General features: G+C 49.3%; 11 protein-coding genes across 11 annotated transcripts; 7 read left to right on the forward strand and 4 right to left on the reverse strand.

The window, feature by feature from the left end:
• Positions 1 to 31: 31 nt before the first annotated feature.
• On the forward strand, positions 32 to 730 carry LTR64_006518 (uncharacterized protein; the record flags this gene model as incomplete). The annotated part of the gene is made up of 1 exon (XM_064900848.1): positions 32 to 730. One exon carries the CDS (start codon positions 32 to 34, stop codon positions 728 to 730), a length of 699 nt encoding a protein of 232 aa, XP_064751924.1.
• A 133-nt stretch (positions 731 to 863) lies between these two features.
• Positions 864 to 2534, reverse strand: LTR64_006519 (uncharacterized protein; the record flags this gene model as incomplete). The annotated part of the gene is made up of 1 exon (XM_064900849.1): positions 864 to 2534. One exon carries the CDS (start codon positions 2532 to 2534, stop codon positions 864 to 866), a length of 1671 nt encoding a protein of 556 aa, XP_064751925.1.
• Positions 2535 to 3130: 596 nt separating this feature from the next.
• Positions 3131 to 4442, forward strand: SLP2 (Synaptotagmin-like protein 2; the record flags this gene model as incomplete). The annotated part of the gene is made up of 2 exons (XM_064900850.1): positions 3131 to 3472; positions 3525 to 4442. 2 exons carry the CDS (start codon positions 3131 to 3133, stop codon positions 4440 to 4442), a joined length of 1260 nt encoding a protein of 419 aa, XP_064751926.1.
• Positions 4443 to 4810: 368 nt separating this feature from the next.
• On the reverse strand, positions 4811 to 8524 carry HRR25 (serine/threonine protein kinase; the record flags this gene model as incomplete). The annotated part of the gene is made up of 3 exons (XM_064900851.1): positions 4811 to 6011; positions 7380 to 8464; positions 8513 to 8524. 3 exons carry the CDS (start codon positions 8522 to 8524, stop codon positions 4811 to 4813), a joined length of 2298 nt encoding a protein of 765 aa, XP_064751927.1.
• Positions 8525 to 10371: 1847 nt separating this feature from the next.
• Positions 10372 to 11835, forward strand: LTR64_006522 (uncharacterized protein; the record flags this gene model as incomplete). The annotated part of the gene is made up of 1 exon (XM_064900852.1): positions 10372 to 11835. One exon carries the CDS (start codon positions 10372 to 10374, stop codon positions 11833 to 11835), a length of 1464 nt encoding a protein of 487 aa, XP_064751928.1.
• Positions 11836 to 12189: 354 nt separating this feature from the next.
• On the reverse strand, positions 12190 to 12986 carry LTR64_006523 (uncharacterized protein; the record flags this gene model as incomplete). Its single annotated transcript, XM_064900853.1, has 3 exons — positions 12190 to 12230; positions 12283 to 12888; positions 12944 to 12986. 3 exons carry the CDS (start codon positions 12984 to 12986, stop codon positions 12190 to 12192), a joined length of 690 nt encoding a protein of 229 aa, XP_064751929.1.
• A 263-nt stretch (positions 12987 to 13249) lies between these two features.
• Positions 13250 to 13795, forward strand: LTR64_006524 (uncharacterized protein; the record flags this gene model as incomplete). The annotated part of the gene is made up of 1 exon (XM_064900854.1): positions 13250 to 13795. One exon carries the CDS (start codon positions 13250 to 13252, stop codon positions 13793 to 13795), a length of 546 nt encoding a protein of 181 aa, XP_064751930.1.
• Positions 13796 to 14905: 1110 nt separating this feature from the next.
• Positions 14906 to 16617, reverse strand: LTR64_006525 (uncharacterized protein; the record flags this gene model as incomplete). The annotated part of the gene is made up of 3 exons (XM_064900855.1): positions 14906 to 16156; positions 16210 to 16290; positions 16411 to 16617. 3 exons carry the CDS (start codon positions 16615 to 16617, stop codon positions 14906 to 14908), a joined length of 1539 nt encoding a protein of 512 aa, XP_064751931.1.
• Positions 16618 to 17592: 975 nt separating this feature from the next.
• LTR64_006526 (uncharacterized protein) lies at positions 17593 to 19017 on the forward strand (the record flags this gene model as incomplete). The annotated part of the gene is made up of 2 exons (XM_064900856.1): positions 17593 to 17994; positions 18037 to 19017. The coding sequence occupies 2 exons, from the start codon at positions 17593 to 17595 to the stop codon at positions 19015 to 19017; spliced, it is 1383 nt and encodes a 460-aa protein (XP_064751932.1).
• A 371-nt stretch (positions 19018 to 19388) lies between these two features.
• On the forward strand, positions 19389 to 22624 carry HIR1 (HIR complex subunit; the record flags this gene model as incomplete). The annotated part of the gene is made up of 3 exons (XM_064900857.1): positions 19389 to 19716; positions 19763 to 22459; positions 22512 to 22624. The coding sequence occupies 3 exons, from the start codon at positions 19389 to 19391 to the stop codon at positions 22622 to 22624; spliced, it is 3138 nt and encodes a 1045-aa protein (XP_064751933.1).
• A 585-nt stretch (positions 22625 to 23209) lies between these two features.
• On the forward strand, positions 23210 to 24401 carry LTR64_006528 (uncharacterized protein; the record flags this gene model as incomplete). Its single annotated transcript, XM_064900858.1, has 2 exons — positions 23210 to 23398; positions 23478 to 24401. 2 exons carry the CDS (start codon positions 23210 to 23212, stop codon positions 24399 to 24401), a joined length of 1113 nt encoding a protein of 370 aa, XP_064751934.1.
• Positions 24402 to 24487: the final 86 nt, after the last annotated feature.

Here is a 24487-nt window from a genome sequence, read left to right on the forward strand (position 1 = left end):
GTCAGGGTTGCTAACATAGTGATGTTCAACAATGGCAACGCACTTGCTAACCTTCTATCTAATAGCTAAATCTGATAGTGGCATAAAAGCAGACCAGCAGCAAATACTTTTGTGCTTGTTGATCAATTATCACTTCACCGTCCAATCTTCCCCTAAAGATTGTGTATCTTTTCAATCAAGTACGAACCTCCCTTCTATAATACACTTCCACGTCCTCACACAACCCGCGAACATGATCCTCGACCCAGAAATCCTCGAACGCCTCCGCGACTACCAGGCCCTTAACACCCAACCAACCACCACCTTCCCAACCTTCGAGAAGGCCTTGGTGGCCGAAATCCACTTCCTTCACATCCACCTTTCATTAGCTTTTGGGGAATTACATTACAACGACACCATGAAGCTGTTCATAGACTACTCAAAGCCACAAATTCGCCGTCTCCTAGAAACATTCACGAACTCGGCTGCTCGGGTCGGAAAGCTTTGTGAGATGAATAGCTTAGGGAAGGATGATGGAGCTATCGAGAAGGCGGCGGAGTCAATGAGTGAAACGCTTGAGAACATTAGGAATAGGATTCAGAAGTTCAGGGATTTGCTTGAGACGTTGGAGAAGGGGAAGTCGGTGCATGAATTGGCAACGGGCGAGAAGGATCCTTTTCTGAAGAAGATGAGTGACGCGGTGGAGGGTTTGAGTGGTGCATTGAATGAGCTTCTGAAAGTTGAGAAGTGAAGAGTAATATTGAGAGAGGGCAAGAATGCTAAATACGTATGCTCAAATCGGTGTACGAAACGCCATGTCTATGACCTGAACACCCAAATTGAAGTCTATCCTGTTCTCCTGTTGTTAAAACTCCTAGATGCGTCTATTGCTTTGTAACACCGCGACAAAAACAACTGCTTCCAACCTTAACATCCGCACTCGCCACAGCCATCTGTAACTGCTTTCCTATTATCTTCGCCTCATCTTCTCTTCCCAACCTCCTCAGGCATTCGTGGTATCCATGCAAAGCCCAAACATTATTCGGGTGCTGCAAAGGTCTCGGGAGCGAATCATCCAGCCCTAGATCGGCAGCGTAGACTTTACTCGCCTCATCGACGTGATTCTGCTCGAGTAGAAGTGCGCCTAGAGCGTGGCGTGTAGGCTGCAGCCAACCCCAGGGTTCACAATATGGCAGAGAGTCGTCGAGATGTACGGCGTGACGGAGGTGTGTAAATGCTACTTCGTAGTTCTGTTTGCGGTACTCGAATTCACCTTCGAGCATGGATAGTGCGATTGCGAGGATGTCGTGAGAGGAATTGTTGAAGACGGCGCGGGAGTGTTTGACGCGAGGTACGGCTGCGAGGAAGTCGGAGCGTGCATGTTCGGCTTCTAGGATCTTCCCCGTGGCTGAATATGCGACCCCCTTAGCATAGTGGATCATGGCTGTGGTGAAGCAGTAGAGATCCTGATCCTCGGGAAGTGCGAGTTCGATGATCTGCTGCCATTTGCCGAAGCGTATTAGAGCATGTGTTTGCATCGCGACGAAGCCTTCGAGCCAGTCTGCCATTGGTGGGGATTCGATCCGGAGAAGATCTTCTGGGACTGCGGCTGTTAGTTCGACAGCGGTTTGCATTGCGACTTTCGACTGTCCTGCGAACATGGCGGCGTAGAGGCGGAAGTGCATGTCGTGACAGCGGTAGAGTGTGTAGAAATTGACTGCGCCAGCTCGAGCAACAAACTTGTTGTCCGCAACGATGGCATCGGAATTTGAAGCTATAGCACGTCTCCAGTCACCACAGAGGACGTCGAGGTGAGTAGGCATGTGCTGAAGGTGGCCAATGTCTGGACATAAATTTCGAAGACGATCGGCTACTGGGAGGGCATGCTCCGGTCTGGGTGACATCTCCATCAAGTGAATGTAAAGATGGAGAGAACCCGGATGTTCAAGCCCTCCTTTCTGCTCGAAGACTTTGTCAAGGACAGCTTTTGCTTCCATAGTGCGAGCCTTGGGGTTTGGTTTCCCGGTATGAATGTCCCACATTTTCCAGGGAGTCAAATTCATCAGCGCATCGGCATAAAAGGTTACAACATCCAGGTCACTACCATACTTTCTGTATACTGATTCCATTGCATCACAGTAGAGCTTGTTCCACTCATGGGGCGGTTCGGTGGCAGTACCTTTCAAGTAGCGGTACTGGATAGCACGGGTCAAGGCTTTCTCAATATCGTCCTTCGCAAAGTGCTTTGCTTTGGCCGCCGCATCATGGGTCCTTCTCAACGTCTTCTCCAAGTCGACCTTATCGTAGACTTCCCACGGCTTGTTGTAATTTGGTCCTAGAGCGTATGCTAATCCCCAATATGCCATTGCACATGTATCGTCGTGCGAGATTGCTTTCTCGAAACATTCGACGGCAGCTTCATGGTTGAAGCCGTAGGTCCATAGAAGCCCACGATCGAACCATGTCTGAGCCGCCTTGCTGGATGTGTTTATTCGACGGCAATAGGTGCCTAGATTGTAGTAATCGTCTTCATCGGCATCGTCGAAGAGCTGCATCGTGAGATTGGCCTCAGGGCTAGGTCGAGAGTATTGAGACGCTGCATGGTGAAGGAAGGCAAGATTAAAAACAGTGGTTCTCTAGGTGGCGGGTCAGGTTCCGAATTTGCACGGAGCCAAGTCAGTCACCTGGTATACGTGAATTGCCAGCGAGTCGGTTGACTCGAGAATGATGACACGACATCGTGCCCCTTACTTTGTGTAGAATGTCTTTGCTTCCAGCAAAGCGTTCCTGAGATATTTTCTCGACACGTTATAATGCTTTAAGCATAAAGTTCGCGGCATGACCTACTCGCACTGTAGATCAGATTTATTCAGCATGGCAACCTGCTGACCTGATACGGATGATGGAGTGGCCGTCTTGAAGCATAGTACAGCATATTCCGAGGGGTCAAAATTTCTCCCAGGAAGTTAGTCCTCATCCCTGTGTAAGCTCAATTTGGAGCGATCCGAGCCACGCCAGGCAACAAAAGGCAAGAACTATTTCTTTGGTAGCGGCAAGTGCTGAGGTATGTGAGATGCGCCTTCCATATTGCATATGAACTGTTCTCTGCCAGCGCTGTTGCTCTGTCGACTGGAAATTACCACGCTATAAGATGGAAGCTTCAACTATATCCCGGAGCTTCGTAAGGAGTGCGAGCAGCAGAGTACTAACTTCCTCGCGATTACCAGCCAGTAGTGTTACGTTGCCTGCTGCAGCACAAGTCAAGAAGCACTTCTCTTCGGGACAAAGCCTCTCACTACCACCACCTCTTAGTTTTGGTGGCAGCTCAGCATCGAGTGGAGGTCCATCATCATATTTCCAACGATCCCAGCGGCTACCGACCAATACGATTGTCAAGTTTGTGCCACAGCAACAGGCATGGGTGGTCGAGAGATTTGGAAAGTTCAGCAGAATATTAGACCCAGGTCTGGCGGTCCTGATACCTGCTGTTGACGTGCGTCAATCTGCCACTTTGCCCTTACAGGAACTAAACTAACACAGTGTAGAGAATAGCCTATGTACAATCACTAAAGGAAACTGCCCTTGAGATACCTTCGCAATCTGCCATCACAGCCGATAACGTCACCCTCGAACTTGATGGTATTCTCTATACACGAGTCTTCGATGCCTACCGTGCTTCTTATGGCGTTGAGGATGCAGAGTATGCAATCTCTCAGCTTGCGCAAACCACAATGCGTAGCGAGATCGGTCAGCTAACACTTGACCACGTATTGAAAGAGAGAGCCAACCTGAACGCAAACATAACCCAAGCCATCAACGAAGCAGCGCAGGATTGGGGCGTTAAATGCCTAAGATATGAGATCAGAGACATTCACGCGCCAGAAGAGGTAGTCAAGGCCATGCACAGACAAGTCACTGCAGAACGTTCGAAACGAGCCGAGATTCTGGAGTCAGAAGGTCAGAGGCAGAGTGCCATCAATATTGCTGAAGGTCGCAAGCAGAGTGTCATCCTTGCTTCTGAGGCTTTGATGACGGAACAAATCAATAGCGCAAATGGTGAGGCGGAAGCTATTCGCCTAAAGGCCAATGCGACTGCTGGCGGTATCGATGCCGTCGCTGACTCTATTCGAAGAGATGGAAATGCTTCTCAGGCCATTTCGCTGCGCGTTGCTGAGCAGTACGTAAGTGCCTTTGCCAATCTCGCCAAGGAGGGCACCGCAGTTGTTGTCCCAGGTAACGTCGGTGATATGGGTGGAATGATTGCGCAGGCCATGGCAGTATACGGCAAGATAAATGAATCACAAAGACAAAATAGGCAACGCAGCTCTTCCAACAACACTTCCGGATCGAACTCGAATCCAAATGATATAGGTCAGAGAATTGTCGATGCCACGCTGAAGGGCGAGCAGTCGAATCCAACAGAGACTATGCTGGAAGGTTTCGATAGTACGACCAACAGATAGGACATTTTAAAAGCATGGGAAGCACACCAACAAACTCCATCCTGTATGCTCAACTCGCTCGTTTCCTGTGTCGAGCAACTGTATGATGTGGGACAGCGAAAACGTAGCAGAATTTAGCATTGGTTGGCAAAGTCGTTTTTTGAGCTGTACAACCATATTATGTAGCACTTCTCCCACTCAATACCAGACATGGTTCCCCCTCGACGCCTAAAGAGCTATGCAGAATCTCACCCAGCCACTGGATGCTCGTAAATCCCATTCTGCTTACTTGCCCTAGTCCTGACACTTTGTCACACATGATCGAAAATACTCTCCAGCATCTCGACCCGCGTTCCATCAGTTCTGTCCCTCTCTGCTACCTAGTTATTTTAATTCAACGTCTCCAAATACTCCCTCACAACATCAACCGTCTTCCCTGGCCCACCCTGAAACCACACCTTCACCACCCCCGCCCCATCAATAACCACCACCCCCCTCAACGTCCCCTTCGCATTCCCGGCCTTCTTCATCCCCAGCGCCCCCGTCAGCCCCGCCGCCGGATCACACAACAACTCATACTGCAAGTTTTGCTTCGTCGCGAACCCCATGTTCGCCTTCGTGCTGTCCGTGCTGAGCCCGTAGATCTTGTAGCCGGATGAGGCGGTGAAGGCGTCGTGGTTGTCGCGGAAGGAACAGACTTGGGTTGTGCAGCCGGGGGTGCTGGCGCGGGGGTAGGTGAAGATTATGATGCCGCCGCTGGACAGTCCGGAGAGGAGGTCGGAGACGGAGACTTTGGTGCCGGTGTGAGTTTCGATGTGGCCGCCGAAGGTGGAGAGGGAGGGGATTTGTTTGCCGACGCTGATGGCGGAGAGGGGGAGGGTGGCTGTTTCGATGGTTGAGGAGGAGGCGGTAGTGGAGGTTGTGGCTGGTTCGACGGCGCCTTTTTCGGGAGGGTTTTCGAGTTCGTCGGTTGTGGGGGGTCGGTCTTCGGTTTCTGGGGCTGGCTTGGCTGTGGTAGAGGCTGGTGTGTCAAGGGCCATTGCTGTGGCAGGTTCAGTTTGAGCAATGCTAGAGCCTAGACCAGATGTTTGAGCATTGTCCTGTGGTTGCTGTGCTTCAGTGCTGGTCGCAGTAGGCTCAGTGAAGGCTGCAGCTTGAGTAGACGCAACTCCTTGGGCTGCAGGCTTCTTTCCACGACCACGTCCTTTGCCTGTAGTAGCACTGGGCACTGCCTCAGTAGGAGCTGGGACTTCGGCGGGAACAGTAGTCGTGCTTGGTGCCGTCCCTGCTGTTTCTGGGATCATTCCAGTCTCGCCAGTTTCGACAAGCGCCTCGTCTGCAGTAGCTGTTGACTGATCGTTAGCAGTGTCTGCCTTGCCAGAGCCTGTAACAGCATCTTTAACCTTAGCCACTGCCGCTTTCGCCTTGTTAGCTACAGATTCTTGCTTTGCTGCTGGTTTGGCTCTGCTCTTCTTCGCTGCAGGAGCTGGGTCTAGAGGCTCTTTTGGTGGTGGTCTTTTGCGAAGCTCAACCATGATGTGAGGATACTGTCCGGTGTCTGGAAGAAGGTGCAATGATTGTGTCGTGGAGCTTCAAAATTGTTAAGCAACCAAGGTCGAGACACTACAGTCAGCTTCAGACTATAGGTGTAAAACTTGTGCTCTGCTAAGTCAACTTTCTCTCCGAGGTTACTTAGGAAAAAGATCAAAACAAGCTCAATGATATTTGGAAATACAAGTTTCAATACGCGAACAATGAATAACCATCTGACACACGGCGAGTTATTCAAGACGTTGGAAGAGGTGTAACAGGAGTACACTCTGGCTGTGGGGAGGTACAAGCCAACCTCCTCACTTTCGCTCTGTACAAAGTACGGTCAACCTTTCTGACGGCAAAACAAACTTGAATTTCTATGCACGTGAATTAGGTTTGCGGATGCTCGAGCACGAAGCAAGGATCCCCAGATTATGCAGCGCTATTGATGCTATTCTGGGAATGATGGCGTTCAAGGCAAGATGGGGAGTATAACCTGTGGACCACACATTGAAGTTGCAAGTTTTTGGGCACATTGATATTATTGTGATAGTTCGACAGGTAATAGCTCCCATGCGTGTTACCGCTCGAAGCTCTTACCAATTTCTCGTCACTACAGGTATTCTTCTATCTCTCCTCCTCGGAAGCTGCCCCTACCAATATCTTCCTTCCTTTGACTCACTAGGCAACGTATTCAGCTTAATACGTCCCAGGAGTCTTCCTGGGACGGGAGCACTAAGAACATATGCGAAGCTGGTTTCGTTCCGAGACCCGTCTTCTTCATTCTGAATCTTTCGTTACACCGCGTAGTAGCTGAGATGGTTGCGTTCGTGGTAATCAAAGATGCCGCACAATCATACTGCAAAGTTGTGTTAAGGATGTGAATGCCGTCAAAGGCTGTTTTTGCTGGATTACGTATTTGCAAAAAGAAATTCGAGCTGTACGGAAGTGGCAGTGCCCTGCGCTCGTGCCACTCCACCAGTTCCCGAATGATGTCCCATGTGTTGTTGGCTGCTTCGTGTCCAGAATAATTCATCAAAGTCGTGAGTCACTCATACTCAAGCCGTATTGAGAGGTCTTGATTTGAGTGAGCTAGGAATTTGGTTGTATGGATAGTCTTCGAAGAGCCGCAAATCCGGATCTGTCCATGTGCTAGAGACAGACCCCGCGCCGGATCCGCCAGATGAAGTGTATCGTCGGAGTTGACGTCTCGGTCTTCTCCTAACAAAAAGAGGATTGTAGAGCATTAAGCTCACATATTCCGAATTCATCGATAGCCAGAATCACCAGTCATCCTAGTGTTGGATCGAAGCCTGAAAATACCAAGATGGTTAGTCTGAGATATGTCGAAACCTCTACGCATCACATAAAGCACAACGCAGAGGGAGGAAATTCCTTACTCGGAACCTTGGGATTCAGACTCACATCCTATCACTACCAGTGTTGTCGCCAGCACCTCGTTCCATCACCTTGCGTCGAGAGTTATTGACGGCGGTTGGCTTGCCAGCAGCGGAGGTGTGCTGAGGAGTTGGAGCACCAGTGGCTTGATTGGATCGTCTTGGCTTGCTCTCGTCGTCTTCTTGACCTTGGTTTCCAGCAGCCTGAGCAATAGCTTGAGCATTCTTCTGGTACTTGTAGACAGTCCAGTCGAAAACGTAGTCGTACTGGAAGGATTCTCGGACAAAGAGATCTCGGAAGATCTTCCGTAGATAAGAGTAGTCTGGCTTGTCGTCGAAGCGAAGAGATCTGGTGTAGTTGAGGTAAATGGCGAACTCGTTAGGAAAGCCTCGGCACAAGACCTCGGTGGGAGTTGTCATCTTCTTCTCCATGATTCTATCGTACTTCTGTTTCTTGGTGGCAGCTTTGAGACCTTGCCATGGTAGAGAGCCTCGACAAAAGTAGAGCATGACATAGCCCAAGGATTCCATATCGTCTCGACGAGATTGCTCAACACCCAAGTGCGTGTTAATGCTGGCGTATCTAGCAGTACCAGTCAAGTTCTTGTTCTCTCTGTATGGGATGTGGAAGTGTGTCTTGGGGTCTCGGTATTTCTTGGCCAAACCAAAATCAATCACGTTGACCTGATTTCCTCTCTTGCCGATACCCATGAGGAAGTTGTCTGGCTTGATATCTCGGTGGATGAAGGACTTGGCATGGATGTACTCGATTCGAGAAATGAGCTGGTCGGCCAGGAGGAGGACAGTCTTCAAGGAGAACTTTCGGTTGCAGAAGTTGAAGAGATCTTCGAGGGAAGGTCCAAGCAAGTCCAAGACCATAGCATTGTAGTCACACTCGGTCCCGAACCAGCGGACGAAAGGAATGCCTACACCGCCAGCCAGGGATTTGTAGACTCGTGCCTCATATTCTAGCTGAGGGTGTTTGGCCTTGACGGACTCAAGTTTGATGGCAATCTCTTCTCCAGAAATGATATTGGTGCCTAGGTAAATATCTCCGAAAGAGCCGCTGCCGATTTTACGGCCTATTCGATACTTGTTCCCAACGCGGAGATCCTGCATATTGTTAGTCGTGTTTACTTCTCCGTGTAGACTAGAACACACCATGGTGGTCATCTTGTCGGTGCAAAGCTACTTCAGTAGCGTAGAATTGTAGGATAATGGTAGTAGGACGATGTAGCCCGTGATTCTTCGAGGTTCAAGGAGGAGAAGTCGTGAAAGGGTCGTGATTCTTAATCGGTTCGGCCTACTGTCGGGTTTAAAGTTAGACCAGTCTGAACAGGTTACAAAAAGAAACCCCAACAAGAGAGTGCACAATAGAGTTTGCAGGTGACAAAGCGTGGTCGAGATCGTAGTTGTCGTTGTTTGCAACAGTGACGGTGTGAGTTACTCGTAGTGGGCTGCGGCTTCAATTGGTGCTTCACATACCAGTCCAACAATGCACTCAGTCTCTAATTTCCAGCAGGCCACGAACTTGCAGTCGAGCACAATCACTCGATCTGAACAAGCCCGACAAGCTGCACAAACGACGGACGTCAGGGATGTTGAGGTATGAGATAAGAGGGAAGGTAGTAGAGAAGAGGTTGGGTGCAGAAGCAGAGTTGCAAGCCACTGACTAAGGTAACTTAGGCGGTCACGGACTGCACCTAAAACGGGACCTGCGAAAGGCGTGGGTCACAAAGTTGAGCGGCAGTCACCAGGCAAAATCTGTTTCTTGGCGCTACCGAATTCTAGCCCAACTGCTCATCTTTGGTTCACCTGTTTCCACCACACATCGGTGAGTCGATCTTGGGAATATGGCCAGGCCTGCTGATCTTGTTACCAGGCACGGTACTCAAAGTCCTTCATTCTCGAAGTGGCCTCACTCAACTACTGAGCTGGACAAGTGCAATCAACGGTTTCCGTTCAGGGGAAGCTGAGCTTTGATTAATTCCTGTACTGCTTCGTTGTCTCCCGGTTTCAGAAAGCATAACCAGTGCCTGATTTCGCCCCCACGTGAACACTACCATTCAACAGGCGCTTCCTCAGTTCCGCCTTTTGACCTTTGAGCAGACTTCCACCCTCATGCGGCCCTCCTTTTGTCTTTGTGGACTGCATTATCCTCTACCCCACTCTACTGTAAGCCAGCAAGAATGTCAAGTGAACTCACTCTACAAAGTACAAATGTGTCTTGTCATGAGATCAGCTTGGGCAGCAAATCACTCACCTCCACCTACAGGTGTTTGAGCTGGGAAATATGTCATCTGGTCTGACCAACTTGTAGGACGAATGGACCTCGTCTCAAAGACCGGTCAGCGGCCAATACTCAACACTACTTGCCGACCGCACTTGGCTACTTCCTACAGGTTGCTTCGCGACCGTCTAGAACTGCAAAGAGGACGGCTACGCAATACTGTATAGAATCAATCTACGATAGTTCTTGATTGATAGTACTTCGATACCTAACCACTTGCAGTACATATTGTCTCTCAAGATGACTCTTCATCCAAAGAGCGAGAAGATGAGTACCCAGTAATTTTACTTTTCCAGGCTAAACAATGTCTTTATCAAAGAAATGTTGGCACTTCCTCGTGGAAAGGCGCTGATGCCTCAGGCATTGATTCATAAAAAAGTCACTGTCAGAGCGACACTTCAAATGATCTGCCAGCACGCGACCAAGACGTGGCTTGATCGTTCGTATAATTACTGTATACACTAGCCACAATTGATAGCAGAGGCTCCCGATAGATCGGCCTGTCAAGTTACGATAAAGCTATCTGATGACGACAGCAAAAGTCAATAATTCATGCCGATGAGTAGAGTAGTAGGACGGCGCCATGAGCCGTGTTGCTCGAATAGAGTACAGTAAATCTATCAACACGACTTCACACAGCTCCAACCTACACCACCAATTTATCGTTGTTAATCATTCGTTTCAGGTTAACTCTGTAAAATTGCGACTTGACATTCTTAAAAGAAAAACAATGGGTTCAATACCCGACCTCGAGCCATCCGGGACTCACCTAACCTACCTCGTTCTATCATTCTTTTTGATCCTATATGCATTATTCTCGGAACTCATACGCAACAGATTACATCTTTCGGAACCCCCGTTGGCAACGTTGTCGGGAATAGCATTCGGACCTCTTGCCGTTGATATTTTCGGATCAGCAGAATGGCGGTTTCAAGACAATATCACGCAGGAGATGGCGAGAGTCATTACTGGCGTGCAGGTGTTTGCTGTTGGCCTTGACTTACCTAGTGCGTATGTCAAGAAACACTGGAAGGGAATTGCCGTGCTACTAGGACCGAACATGATCTTCGGATGGTGTGTGTCAGCTGTCATTTTGAAGCTTGTTCTCAGTTTACAATGGACTACCGCATTCATCATCGCCGCTACACTCACGCCTACGGATCCTGTCTTGTCAGCTAGCGTGTTGGGAGAAGCAAAATTCTCAATGAGGGTGCCGAAACGGCTGCGGCACATTCTTGCTGCCGAATCTGGTTGCAACGATGGAACAGCTTTTCCTTTCCTCTACGCCGCGGTACTCTTTGTCACGCAAAAGACCTGGGCAGACTGGTCCAAACAATTTTTCCTGGACGTTATACTATGGCAATGCACGTTAGGCATCGTCCTCGGAGCCACAATTGGTGTCGTTGCAAACAGGTCACTTCGCTACAGTGAGAGTCAAGGATACACGCAAGAATCAACATTGTTCGTCTTCTACTTCCTGCTTGCAATCTTCTCTGTGGGAGTAGGAAGCACTTTTGGCCTCGATGACTTCCTCGTCGCGTTCTCCTCAGGTACTGCCTTCTGTTGGGACGGATGGTTTCACGAGAAGACGCAGCGCATGAAGCTACCCAGCATCATTGATCTTCTGCTCAACTCATCTATGTTCGTTTACTTCGGTACAATCATTCCCTGGACTAAGTACGTTGACAATCTGAACGGATGGCGTCTCTTAGCTTGCACTGTCCTGATACTGCTATTCAGACGAATACCTTCTATACTGGCACTGAAGAGAATTCTGCCAGAAACAAAGACATGGAGCGAGGCCTTTTTCGCAGGCCACTTCGGCCCCATGGGTGTGGGAGCAATGTTCTTAGCAATGGAAGCTCGTGGTCAACTCGAGAATGACAGTTCGACTCCCGATCCACATCCTCCGACGAGTGGTCCACATCTTGAAGCCATACAGGCTCTCTGGCCGGTCGTCAGTTTCATCGTGCTTGGGTCAATTATGGTACATGGATTCTCAGCTGCAGCCATGAGCGTCTGGGGTCATTTGAGTCGTCATCCGAAACGCAGAGCATCAGTTCCTGGAGGAGAAGATGAGAGATTGGGTGGTATGGCAGACGATGAAAGTCTGATGGACGAAGAGGAATTCAACGACAGCTCGTCTGGAGAGGAAGAAGCTGTTCAGGGTAATGGTCACATCCGCGTGGGATGAGTGGTCGAAGTTGCGCTGCTGTGGTATTACAATCTTAGAGTGTCTTTAAAATAGATACCTATATCGTCTCCGTTAACAGAATACAGCAAAAGCCGTGATCGGCAATGGAGCAAGGTTCAGAGGCAGGCACAACACGGATGGCCGCAGGCACGGAGTCCAATGATTGAGTAAATGCTTTCTATTGAAAAAGGCTCTACTCGAGTCGTAATCCTAGGGCTAGAGTCGGAAACAAGCAGCAGTGGTTGTCTGCTTGACAAGATCTGTACATAAAGTGTCATAGGCACATCTATTGTGCCGTGCTAATTCAAATGCTCGAACGTAGAGAAGAGTACAAAAGAAATATGCTGGTTCAAATTACTTCCTGTACCACATTCTGGTGATTCTGGTGTGTCGCACTGTAGTTTTGTTAGAATTTGGTCTGAGTAGGTGGAGAGGTAGTAAACTTACTCTTTTTCTGCAGCTGGAACATGCCATACATCAATGCTTCAGCGGTTGGTGGACATCCAGGTACGTAGATATCGACTGGGACAATTCTGTCACAACCTCTTGTCACACTGTAGCTGTAATGGTAATAGCCGCCACCATTGGCACAGCTACCCATAGATACCACCCATCTTGGCTCCGGCATCTGATCGTAAACTTGTCTTAATGCTGGCGCCATCTTGTTCGTCAATGTGCCTGCCACGATCATCACATCACTTTGCCGTGGCGAAGCTCTGAAAATAATACCAATTCGATCCTGATCGTATCGTGGTGTAGACAAGTGCATCATCTCTACAGCGCAGCAGGCCAGACCGAAGGTCATGGGCCATAACGAGCCTTGTCGCGCCCAATTGGCAATCTGATCGAATGTTGTGAGAGCATACTGCATAGCGCCTTTCTTGACTTCTTGCGATGGGAGGGGAACCTCTCGTCTAAGCCCACCAGTTACTGGTAACCGACCTCCATCGTTATTTGTGGTAGGGACTACTTCAGAGGCCGGCTTTCTGGTCGTAGAGGATATGTATGCGGCTGGCGCAGCTCGGACTATCGAAGATTGAACAGATGTGGTTGCTGCTGCTCGTTAGTTCTCAGGACATGGATGTGGCGATAGCTCGATTGTGCGTACCCCGTAGCGCTCGAGGAGCAAATTGACGTGAAAGAGACATCATCTTGTAGGTAACTGTCAATGCTTGTGGTGAAGGCGTATGAGGAGAGGAGAGAAGGACTAATAGTCGCGAGGTGTATATAGGGTCGTCACTGCGATCTTTGTTTCAAGAGTCGATGATCGAATTCACCTTCCCTGACTACTCCACATTCACAGAAGGAACGAGTCAGCTCCTTCCATGTTTCTCCGATTGGTGCACCTTTCCCTCAGAGTGATCGCGCTTGCGATTCGTCCTCAACTTCAATCAAACTTCCTCTTGAATGCTCGATGGCATTGGGCTCGACACCTGCTATTGCCTGCATAGGTATAGTCGGCCAATATGACAATCCTCTCCATATCTCACTCTTTCCTCCTCGCGAGCATGAAGAGCTTGAGATGCAATTCCTGCTCAATTCGAGCCTGGACATCTTCGACATTCGATTGAAGAACAAGATGGTGGACCAAGATCTGGGACTATTACATGCAGTAGATGAGCGACTGGCTACGTATGGCTGGCTCACGAACACCGGCATTAAGTTCATAATAACGATTGATATGATGGGTCGACCATCTGCTGAGATTACGTCGAATCCACAAGCTAGGAATCTACCGCCTGTCCTTGGACTGCGAGACTCAGACCTTAAGCCTGCTTTCCGAGCCATACAAAACGCGTATATCGCCTTGTTGATGAACCCGTTCTACACGCCAGAAATGCGGACACCCACACAGACCATGCATGCGTTAGGGAAGAGCGCGGAAATTACCAGTAAGAAATTCAAGTCGGAGATGCAAAGGATCGGAAGAGCGTGGTATCCTGGAATTACAAGTATATGAATGTGGAACTGTTGTCGATTGGCAATTTGACCACAAACCACTACTAGGGTTCGTGAGCGTAGAACAAATTATGAAATCACAAAAGTCTCTCTGCACACCTACCGGAACGAAATTCAGCGACCAAAAAAAAACAAAATTAAATTCATACCACCACTCGATTTGAATCCGCGATCCCCGACTTCGAAATGGCAAAAAACCTACGACGCCGTTTTGATGCGGCTTTTCTTGTTGTTGAAGTCGTAGGGGAAAGGACCATTTTCGAGATTCTTGTTGCGCTTTTAAGCCCTCTAAGAGGTGGTGAATCCTCGAGCTGCTCCCCAAAGGAAGATCTTTCGTAAACTGATATGAATTAATGTCAGTCCAGCACCCTACAGTTACGCCACATTTGTTGTGGTGTGTTTTTGCGTCAACAACTCAAGTCCTTTCATTGTTGACTAAATTTTGTTTGAACCAACACATGTGTTATTGGTTGTGGGGTAAACAGAGTGTTCACTCGACCACGACTGGCATGTTACTACATATTCGAGCAAGTGAAGATTCTATCTGCCACCACAACTACAGATAGGGCTGAGTTCCCAATATGGAAGATCATTTGATGGCACTCAAAAGTGAGCTGAAGATGATGCTGTATAGGTCAGTTTCTCGATTCCACCTTCAAAAACAAATGACGCTGCGAAGGCGACGTCCGTGCATGGTTACAGTCAGCCCAGGTGGACTTCGACTAGGGAGAGGGAATATATCGTTGTGCACGATGGGGCCAGCATTGGCACGATACAAGGCCGCTTTCACTTCCAAGTTACTCAGATGCTGCTTACAAACTCTTTTCCAAAAGACGGAAATATGCGAAGCACAGCTTGTGAAAGCACTGTAGTGGAAACAGTCACTTTCTCGGTCACTCTTAGATCGGCGAGATAGCTTGGGGTTTCACAGGCAATTGGTAGCGTGTAAAGTTGCATAAGGATGCGATAGTACTTCGAACGACTTGAATGGGTCGTCGTGGGTAATGGCAGTGAATATGAAAACGAGGAAGAATTTGGCACCGGCAAGTACGATGGCAGAGGTATTGTGGCAGTGAGTGCGCCCATCGGAGGTCCCTCACTGTGAAGCAAATCACGACAACCTCCGCCTCTTCACTCTGACAGTCAGGTCCATAGGACAAATGATATTCGGCCCAATCCACGTCCTATCAGGTCTCCTCTTTAACATCTGAAATTCATAATGCTGCACGATGTAGGCAAGCAGCAGCTTAAGCATACTGGCTGCAAAAAACCTGCCCAGACAAGCATGTTTACCAAAACCAAAGGCCTGAAATGTAGGCGACACGCTCGGAAAAGCAAGGTTCGCAGCCTTGAGTATTCCAGCTGTGCCACCCTCCAGCTTCGCGGTAGCTTCGGCACGCAACTCTGCAAAGGGGAAGGGACGATATTCATTCGGCTCAGGGTAGATTTCGGGGTCGTGATGGATAGCTTGTGCGGCGATTCCTACTGTTGCGCCTTCTGGGAGGTATGTATTGCTGTGGGGTGTAGTGATGCCACCTTTTTTGACGACTGCTCGAAGGAGGCCGTATGCTGATAGGGATCCGAGGCGGAAGGATTCTTTGAGTGGGCTGTCTATCTTTGACATCTGGTTTATCCCTTGTTTCGTCCATGTGTTGTTGTTGGTAGCGAAGGCATTAGCTGCCTCTCGCCGAAGTATATCGATAACATCCTGAGAAGAGGGCGACGAAATGAGATCGAAGATTACGTTCGTGGACGTGATTGTTGTGGTGTGGATGGCAGCGAAATTGACCACTTTCAGTCTGCCGCAGATCACCTTCGGAACTCGATCACGATCTCTTTCTGATAACTCTGCAGCTTCGGTCAACCATTGCAGAAAGTCGTTGGGTTTCGAATTGAGTTTCTGTTCCGAGTCGCCCCTGATCATCGCTTGACGCGCGAGTACCTCAGGCATAATTATTTCTGTAACTCGTCTTCGATGGCGTTTGTTCTTCATAGTTATCAGTGGTATCATCGATGGACGTAGAAACCTGGGCAATTGTCGAATTAGGATGGCATTTGGCACAACTGAATTTGCAAAACCGAGGGTTTCTTCCATGAACTCTTGATTTCTGCACAATTTCGGGCCTATGAAGATACGATTGCCTGTACGGAAGACAACCTTGAGCATCGTTGTGTATGGGTTGATTTCCGTCCATTGACCGGTATGTTTGCCCCACTCCTCGTCGATGCTCGTGGATAGTTCGTCGAAAATGTCCTGTGTCAAGTCTCCGAGCCGACGTGTAAGATCGCGCGAAATTCCTTTGTGATGGGGCTCATGACGTTGAACAATGTATGGGTCGGTGAGCGTGTGGGGATCTCGAGGCTGTCGTTGAGGTGTAAAGGTAGGTTCAAAGTGTCGTCTGGTTGGTCGCTCACCCATTCGAGTTCCTCGGCTGGGAGGATGATAGTGTCTTTCAGGACGTCGGGCATGAAGCAAGCTTGACCTTTCGAGGGATACTATAACAGTGTAAGCCATGGCCTTCTTACTAGTGCACAAACCAGCCTTGTGTTCAGTGGAGCAAAAGTTCACCGCGAATGTTTGTGATGAGCTTCTGGAAGGAGTAGGTATTTTCTTACATTATCGACAGCACTCTGATAATTCTGTCTCATGTAGATCGTGTTGCGAACCCTAGCATATAGCAGGCCGAATGCTGTTCTGCTTGATGTGCCGCTCCATACAAGATGGTTGTACTTTCTAGCTTTGAAGTGAGCTCGGATAATGACTCCTAACGCAAGAACCACAACCAGAAGGCTGGCACTGAGAGGAAACGAGAACAAGGGCATGCTGTCAGAAGCAATACGCGATAGATCGAGATTCAATGTGGATCTAATACTTCGGACTTCCTGGTAAAAGAGTTTCTTATGGCGGAACTTGGTTGTCAGGCAAGACGTTCATTTCGTCGTCAGCCACTACAGCGTCGATGAACCTGAATGACTCGTGTTTTCGATGTGTCTTTACCGACAATGAGGGTTTGACGTCTGCAGGTTTCAAGTTCGTACTGAACCTATTCGCTAGGTGGCAAGCCTTAAAAGTCAACTGATCACGTCAGCAATCCGAATAGGTTGGCAACGTGGTACGATGGAGCACACAAGCTCAACAACTTGACGTCCGTAGGCCTGACACGGTGAGAAGTCGTGCCCATCATTTGAAAGACGTTGCTCAGACATGCAACGTGCTCGTTGTGAGTGGCGGTGATTTGTGTTGCAAACTGAGGGAGGTTATGGAAGAACGTGAAATCGTACAAATTTCTGACTGGAGCCTCGGCTTCATTGTGCATCCCTAATGGTGGACTTACTGAGCTCAACGGCGCGGAGGGAGGATCGAAGAAAAGCCTTGTTGGTGGTCTCTCCGCATGAGAAGGGTAGATAATAGCGGGCCGCGGTGATCTATCTCGAGATGACTATGCAAAACCACAGCTAAAATTTGAGTCCGTGGGAGTCCTTGCTGTAAACCCTCCCACCACCAGTAGAGGAGGATCAGACTAGACACGTAGCAGGATGGGGGCAACGCAATCGACTGTGAACGAGTACATACTGGAAACAAGCAGAGGTAAATTGAAGGGTATTGAACAGAAAGATCTTCACGGCAAGCCAGTCCTACAACGATATGCTAAGATACCATATGCTCTCCCACCAACTGGAAACTTGAGATGGCGGAGACCACAGCCATTACCTCAGACCTTCTCATTCTCCTTGGAGTCTGGAGAGCCAGGTGATTACAGTTCTTTTGGACCAATATGTCCTCAGCCAGTTTACAACATGGGCGCTGCCCTAATCGACGATCCAGCAGCAGCTCCAGAAATCGAGAACGCCCAGGCAGAGGACTGCCTGTATCTCAATATATGGGTGCCAGCAGGCACCCCCCCGGAAAGCGGCTGGCCAGTCCAGGTCTTTATTCATGGAGGCTGGCTTCAGATAGGTGATGCCAATCAAACGAACAGTTACGATCCTTTCGATCTGCTAGCTAATTCTACACCACGCATCATCGTCGCTCCGACGTATCGACTCAACATTTTTGGATTTCTGGCTGGGAAAGAGTTGCAAGAAGCAGAGCCTGAGGAGCCGGCACCTGGCAACTATGGTCTTTGGGATCAAAGAGCTGCTCTCGAGTGGATTTATGCCAATATCGGTCATTTTCATGGCAATCGAGACCTAATCACTGTGGGTGGTTTGTCAGCAGGTTCGCATTCTACCTGGATGCAGCTATACTACGATACTTATCAGCCAGCGGAAAAGAGAATCATCAAACAAGCTTACTTCTGGTCGAATGCAATTGCAGTGCAACCAAACACAGCAACAGCCCCAATCCTGACCGATCAGTGGTATGAGCTGATCAATGTTCTGAGCATCAAAGCGGACACACCAAAAGGCAGACTAGCAGCACTGCGGGCAGTGCCAGCTAAAGATATTGTTGCGGCGATAGCCAAATTGAAGATGCATACTTTCCGCACCAGTACAGACGAAGACTTTGTGCCCGACAACTTGCTAAGAACGATACACGATGGCAGCTTTGCAGCGCTGCTCGCCGAACATGGTGTCCGCATTATGCTGGGCGAAGTCAAGGACGAAGCTCTGCTATACAAACTCATCAACCCACCGAGCACATACTCAGGGCTCAAAACGCAAGTACAGAACTATTACCCCAAGCACGTAGTTGATCAACTCCTGAGCTTGACCGAAATCTATGACATTCCGAGTGAGAGTGAGAAGGGAGCGGAACAGAGATTTACCGATGTCTTTGCAAGCATAGTTGCTGACATGCAGGTTCATTCAGCGCTGCGTGGAATGACAAAGTGTTTACTTGCACCTAGCAACGGCACAAAAGACGTGCCGGAAGTGCTGCGATACCGCATAGCATGGCGAGCAAAAGGCTTGGACAGATACCTCAGGCCCGAGGTTGGTGTATGTCATGCTGCAGATAACCCAATCTGGTGGTTAAGTGGCTATCGGGCAGGATTTAAGGAATCTGATCGAAAGGCTGCGGACGAATTCCTGCGGCCATTCGGTGAGTTCCTTGAGGGTAAATCATGGAAAACGAAGCAAAGAACGGGCGAGGAGGGAGCAAGGAGGATCGATAGGTATATCAACGCAGAAGGAGTGACTGAGCAGGATGTTGAGGACCGGCTGTGGGAGAAGGGCATAAAGGTCTGGGACGCAGTTGCTGAAGTACAAGGCGTGAAGTAGATGAAGAGAAGAAAACAACTCTCCAAGTAATGATCTTACAAGCACGAAGCCGTGATCGTGTGAAGTTCGCTTCGTAGCGCGTAGAAAACCAACAGAATAGAGCTCTATACCTAAGCGAGTCCGAAGGAGGTCCGGTACTGCCTGAGGCAATAACCATCCTGTCCTCGTTTCACATGCGCTTCAATAGGCCCTTGGGTCCTGTTCACGAATCCAAACACGCAGAACCCCTTCCACTGAAATGATCCTTACAAGCGACAGGACCCTTCGCTAGGCAATACCGCTCCCATACGCCCCGAGTCAGCAAGGTGAAATCGAACTGAACACGCGATTTTCCGCGCTATGCACGAAGACTGTTGCTACAGACGGTAGCCATGCGCATAGTGAAGCCAACATGGCTCATCCACCCAGGCGAGAAGAAAGAGCACGAGATATACAGCTGCCATGTCTCACCCGACGGCCAGCGCCTCGTCACAGGTGCAGGGGATGGCTATGTCAGGATCTGGTCTACAGACGCGATCTACAATGTGACAGACACGAAATATGATAAGCCTAGACAACTGGCGTCTATGAGCTATCATTCCGGCACGATTCATGCGGTACGCTTCTCTCCTGGTGGAAAATTCCTGGCATCCGGTGCAGACGATCGCATAGTGTGCATCTACAACCACGACCCGTCCCCTCCTCCGCAAGCGACGTTTGGTAAGTAATCTCATACAAGGGTAAAGACAGGGCTAACTTCTCCTAGGCTCAAGTGAATCCCCTCCCGTCGAGAATTGGCGCCTCTTCCGAAGACTCATAGGCCATGACAACGATGTTCAAGATATAGGTTGGTCCTACGACGGGACCATCGTAGTTTCGGTCGGCTTGGACTCGAAAGTGGTGGTCTGGTCAGGCTTTACATTCGAGAAACTCAAAACCATAACATCTCACTCTAGTCATGTCAAGGGTGTTACCTTTGACCCGGCCAATAAGTACTTCGCGACGGCAAGCGACGATCGCTCAATCAAGATCTTTCGATTCACATCTCCTGGTCAAAACACCACAGCAACAGACTGTGTCTCAAATTTCATCCTTGAGTCTACTATCACTGCACCGTTCGTGAGCTCACCTCTTACTACATACTTCAGACGATGCTCTTGGGGTCCAGACGGTGCCCATATTGCTGCAGCCAATGCAGTCAATGGCCCTGTCAGTGCGATTGCCATCATTGAAAGAGGGACCTGGGGAGGCGAGACAACCCTGATCGGTCACGAAGCACCAGTAGAAGTGTGCGCATTCTCACCCCGACTATATAGTCATTACAAAGTGGGCGAACCATTAGCGCCAGGAGCACATGATCAGCACACCACAGTGATTGCATGCGGAGGCGCCGACAAGAGCTTGAGCATATGGACAACTAGTAGTCCTCGTCCTCTCGTCGTAGCTGCGGACGTTGTAAACAAATCGATCACCGACATAGCATGGAGTCCAGCTGGGGACGCCCTCTTCGTAAGCTCAGCCGATGGAACCGTCATTGTTGTTGGTTTCGAGCCTGGTGAGCTTGGCTACGTAAAGGACACAACCGAGAATGACCGTTCTTTAAGCAAATTCGGGACATCGAGGAAGGGAATGGGTTTTCCCGAAACCACCGACGCCGTCCTGCTCGAGGAAATGAGCAAGGCAGGGGAGCGGAAGGATGTAGAAGGAAGAATGGGTGCTCTGATGGGCGATGCATCCCAACCAGCAACGAACGGCACTGTCACTACAGTCAATGGAACGCATGACAACAAAGCAAATGGCGCAAGTGCCTCGACGATCGTGAATGGTGACGGAGCAGCAGCAAAAGCTGACAAGGACCAGGAGAAATTGGAACGGCTGAAAAACAGAGTCGAGATTACAAAAGATGGAAAGAAAAGGATAAAGCCTTTACTGATATCTTCATCCGGTGGTGCTGAATCCTCACTTCCTCAGACACGTCTGGTAAATGCGAATGCTACGGCAACCACAGCAGATGATGCCCCGAAGTCGATACTGGATTTGTCGAAACCATTCGATGGTCTACCGAAAGGCGGAATCCAAGCTCTGCTCCTTGGCACGAAACGGAAATTTGGAGAGATGGAGGGCGAAGAAGAAGGCTATACTCAAAAAGTCATCGACGCCGCAAGTCAGAATGGTCGAGTGCCTCTTGTAGAGCACGCCGCTGATGGTCTTGTGCCAGCTCAAGTACGACCACCGAAACTAGGACAAGAGCAGACTCCAGAATGGATTCGTCCAGCTGTATTGAATCCTAGCCTGACAACAGCTCAAGTACGCTTGTCTGTACCAAGAATACGCACGCACGTCGTAGCAGGTTATGATCACTCGGGCAACCCAACAGATGTGAGTAACGACACTTTGAGACAGAGAGCAGATTACGTCTTTGAAGCACGAAACCCTCCTGCAGCGTCCTTGACTGGGAGGGCTCAAGATCGAGAGCCGTGCCGGATCTGCTTACTTCGAAAGAATCAACCTATGTGGCAGGACTTTCTACCACGTAATGTCCTTCTGGTCACTGGGAATGAGGATTTCTGGGCAGCTGCGGACGAAACAGGATCTATATTCCTGTGGACGCCGTTCGGCAGAAGATTGAACAGTGCCATTATCATGGAAGCACAACCTGTCATCCTCGAATGCTACGACTCGTGGCTTCTATGTATTAACGCAGTCGGAATGTGCTATGTATGGAACGTGAAGACTATGTCATCTCCTCATCCACCTGTCTCAGTGGCGCCTGTGCTTGATGCAGCCATCTACTCATTGGCAGCCCATCCAACTGGCGCACCAGCTATCACTAACGCAAGACTCAACTCCGAAGGTCGTATCATCATTACGTTGTCAAACGGCGAAGGTTATGCCTACGCACCTCAGATGTACTGCTGGCAACGACTTTCGGAAGTATGGTGGGCAGTCGGCAGCCAATATTGGAACACGACAGACTCTGGCGTGGTGGATGTCATGTCGGCGAAAAGAAAGGACGGCGGGAAGGTCAATCCTGCTGCCGGCGTTATGCCTTGGATGGAGAGGCGCACGACCACCGAAACATTATTACGTGGCAGGGCATATTTCCTGCAAAGGCTAATCAAAGTTTTGCTCTCGAGAGAAGGATACGAAAGCTTTGAGTCAAGTGTATCAATAGCACATCTCGAGAATAGGATAGCAGCGGCGTTAATGTTGGGCTCGAAAGACGAGTTCAAATTGTACTTACTAATGTATGCGAAACGGCTTGGCGCAGAAGGGTTGAGATTGAAGGCGGAAGAGCTATTAAGGACACTGATCGGTGGCATTGTGGAACAAGATGATCCTTCTGCACATTCGCTTGCCGCGAAGAAGAATGTAATAGAAGGTAGGAATTGGGAGGACGAATCTGGGCTTGTTTGTGGTTGGGAAAGGAAAGATCTTCTTCGTGATGTCGTGATGCTGCTCGGTAAGTTGGACACGATTGCTGAAGTTTCGAAAGTACTAATGGTCGTCAATAGGCAAACACAGAGACATGCAGCGTGTTACTGTGCCATATGCACGATACCTGGGTGTCTTGGACAGGGCAGATGAGGGTAATGAGCATGTTGACGCTGATGCGATGGCATCCTAAGAGCGACTTTTGCATCTACGAATACCCACGTGATTATCCTCCGCTTCTGGGCGCATTGATTGTAACAACATGAGAGATCAGTTTATGCAGCTAAAGACATCTGAGGGTGATATTCAACACAATTTCCAAAGCCACAAGCATTTCAAAAATCAACGACTTTGCATGACGAGGCGGTGTTATCCAAGTGTTTAGTTACTAACATCATGATTTAGATGTTTGGTGGTTTCACTGCACCTTTCACCCGACTAATACCTACAGTGTTTTGTTTTTTCACCTTATTCGCTGGGCAACCTAGTAGTACAACAACCGCACACGAAAAAACTCACAAAAATGTCAAAACTCTCCAGATCCCTCAAATTCTCTCCTCGCCTCAATCAACACAAATCTCTTCTCCGATGGACCCTCATCTCAACCTGTCTAATCCTCTCCTCCTACCTCCTCCACTCCTTCACCAACCCACAAGACTCCCTCACCTCCCACCACGACACCGCTCAGCCACGTGTCCTCCAACCCCTTCCCGGCCTCCCAACCAAAAAGCGCAACAAAAAGCACGATCCAGAAAGATGGCTCGCAGAGCATTCAGATATGACCCATTACGAGACGGGTCAAGAGTGGTTCAACGACCGTCCGAAAGCGGCGATCATCAGTCTTGTGAGGAATGAGGAGCTTGAGGGTATCTTGCAGAGTATGTGGCAGCTTGAGCGGCGGTGGAATAGGAGGTATCGGTATCCATGGATTTTTTTCTCGGAGAGGGCGTTTACGGAGGAGTTTAGGGTAGGTGTTGTGTTTGCCTATGGTCTTCTGCTGTAGATACTGAGGACTATGGCAGTGCGGTGCTGATAACTACGTATAGGCTGCGACGAGGAATGTCACTTCTGCTGAGACTTCTTACCATCTTATACCGAATCAGCATTGGTTGCCCCCAGAACATATTTCGACCAGTCGTTTTCACTCTTCCTTAGCCTATCTGGGGACGCTTGGGGTCGGGAAAGGGCACTTACTGTCCTACCGCAATATGTGTCGATGGAATAGCGGGTTCTTCTATCTTCATCCAGCCCTGGCAGAATATGACTATTATTGGCGCGTTGAGCCTGACGTCCATTTCTTCTGCAATATTCCTTACGACCCGTTCCGCTTCCTCCGAGACAACGAGATAGCCTATGGCTTCAACATGAATATTCTTGACGATGCGAGGAGTTTTGCGAGTCTGTGGAGGAGAACGAGAGAGTTCATGGACATGTACCCGGATTTGGTCCACGAAGACGCGGACCTAGAGTGGCTGGTCGATACATACGGCAATGGAGGCGAGTATAATAATTGCCAATTCTTCAGCAACTTCGAGATTGGTGATCTCAATTTCTTCCGTGGTAAGGCAAACATGAAATACTTTGAGTGGCTGGATAGCGAGGATGTTGGTGGCTTTTACTACGAGCGCTTCGGTGATGCGCCCGTGCATACGCTATCAGTTGCGTTGTTCGCAGGCGGCAAAGACAAGGCGTGGTATTTTCGCGATATTGGCTATCAACATGATATTGCAAGGCATTGTCCGAGACCTGAAGTTAGGAGCGGGCTGTGTGATTGCGAAGCGACCGGGTTAGACGAGAACTTCTATAAGTTAGTGCCGATGGAGAGTCCTCAGAGAAAACCCGAGGATAGCTGTTTGAGGTTGTGGCTCGGTGGGGAGTGGTTAGAGAAAGAGGATGGGTATGATGCGGAGGTTGAGCGGACGTTAGGTGGTGATGGGTTGAGAGGATATGTGAGAAAAGAGTTTGAGTGAGTCGAGATCAAGTCTGCTCCGAGGTATTGACTGCCTCTGTTTTTGACTTCGCGAGGGAGTTGTCGGCTTCTGCATGACTGTGTGTA

The sequence above is a fragment of the Lithohypha guttulata genome, assembly GCF_036872675.1.
Source record: "Lithohypha guttulata strain CCFEE 5908 chromosome Unknown scaffold_5, whole genome shotgun sequence".
NCBI classification, from domain to species: Eukaryota; Fungi; Ascomycota; class Eurotiomycetes; order Chaetothyriales; family Trichomeriaceae; genus Lithohypha; species Lithohypha guttulata.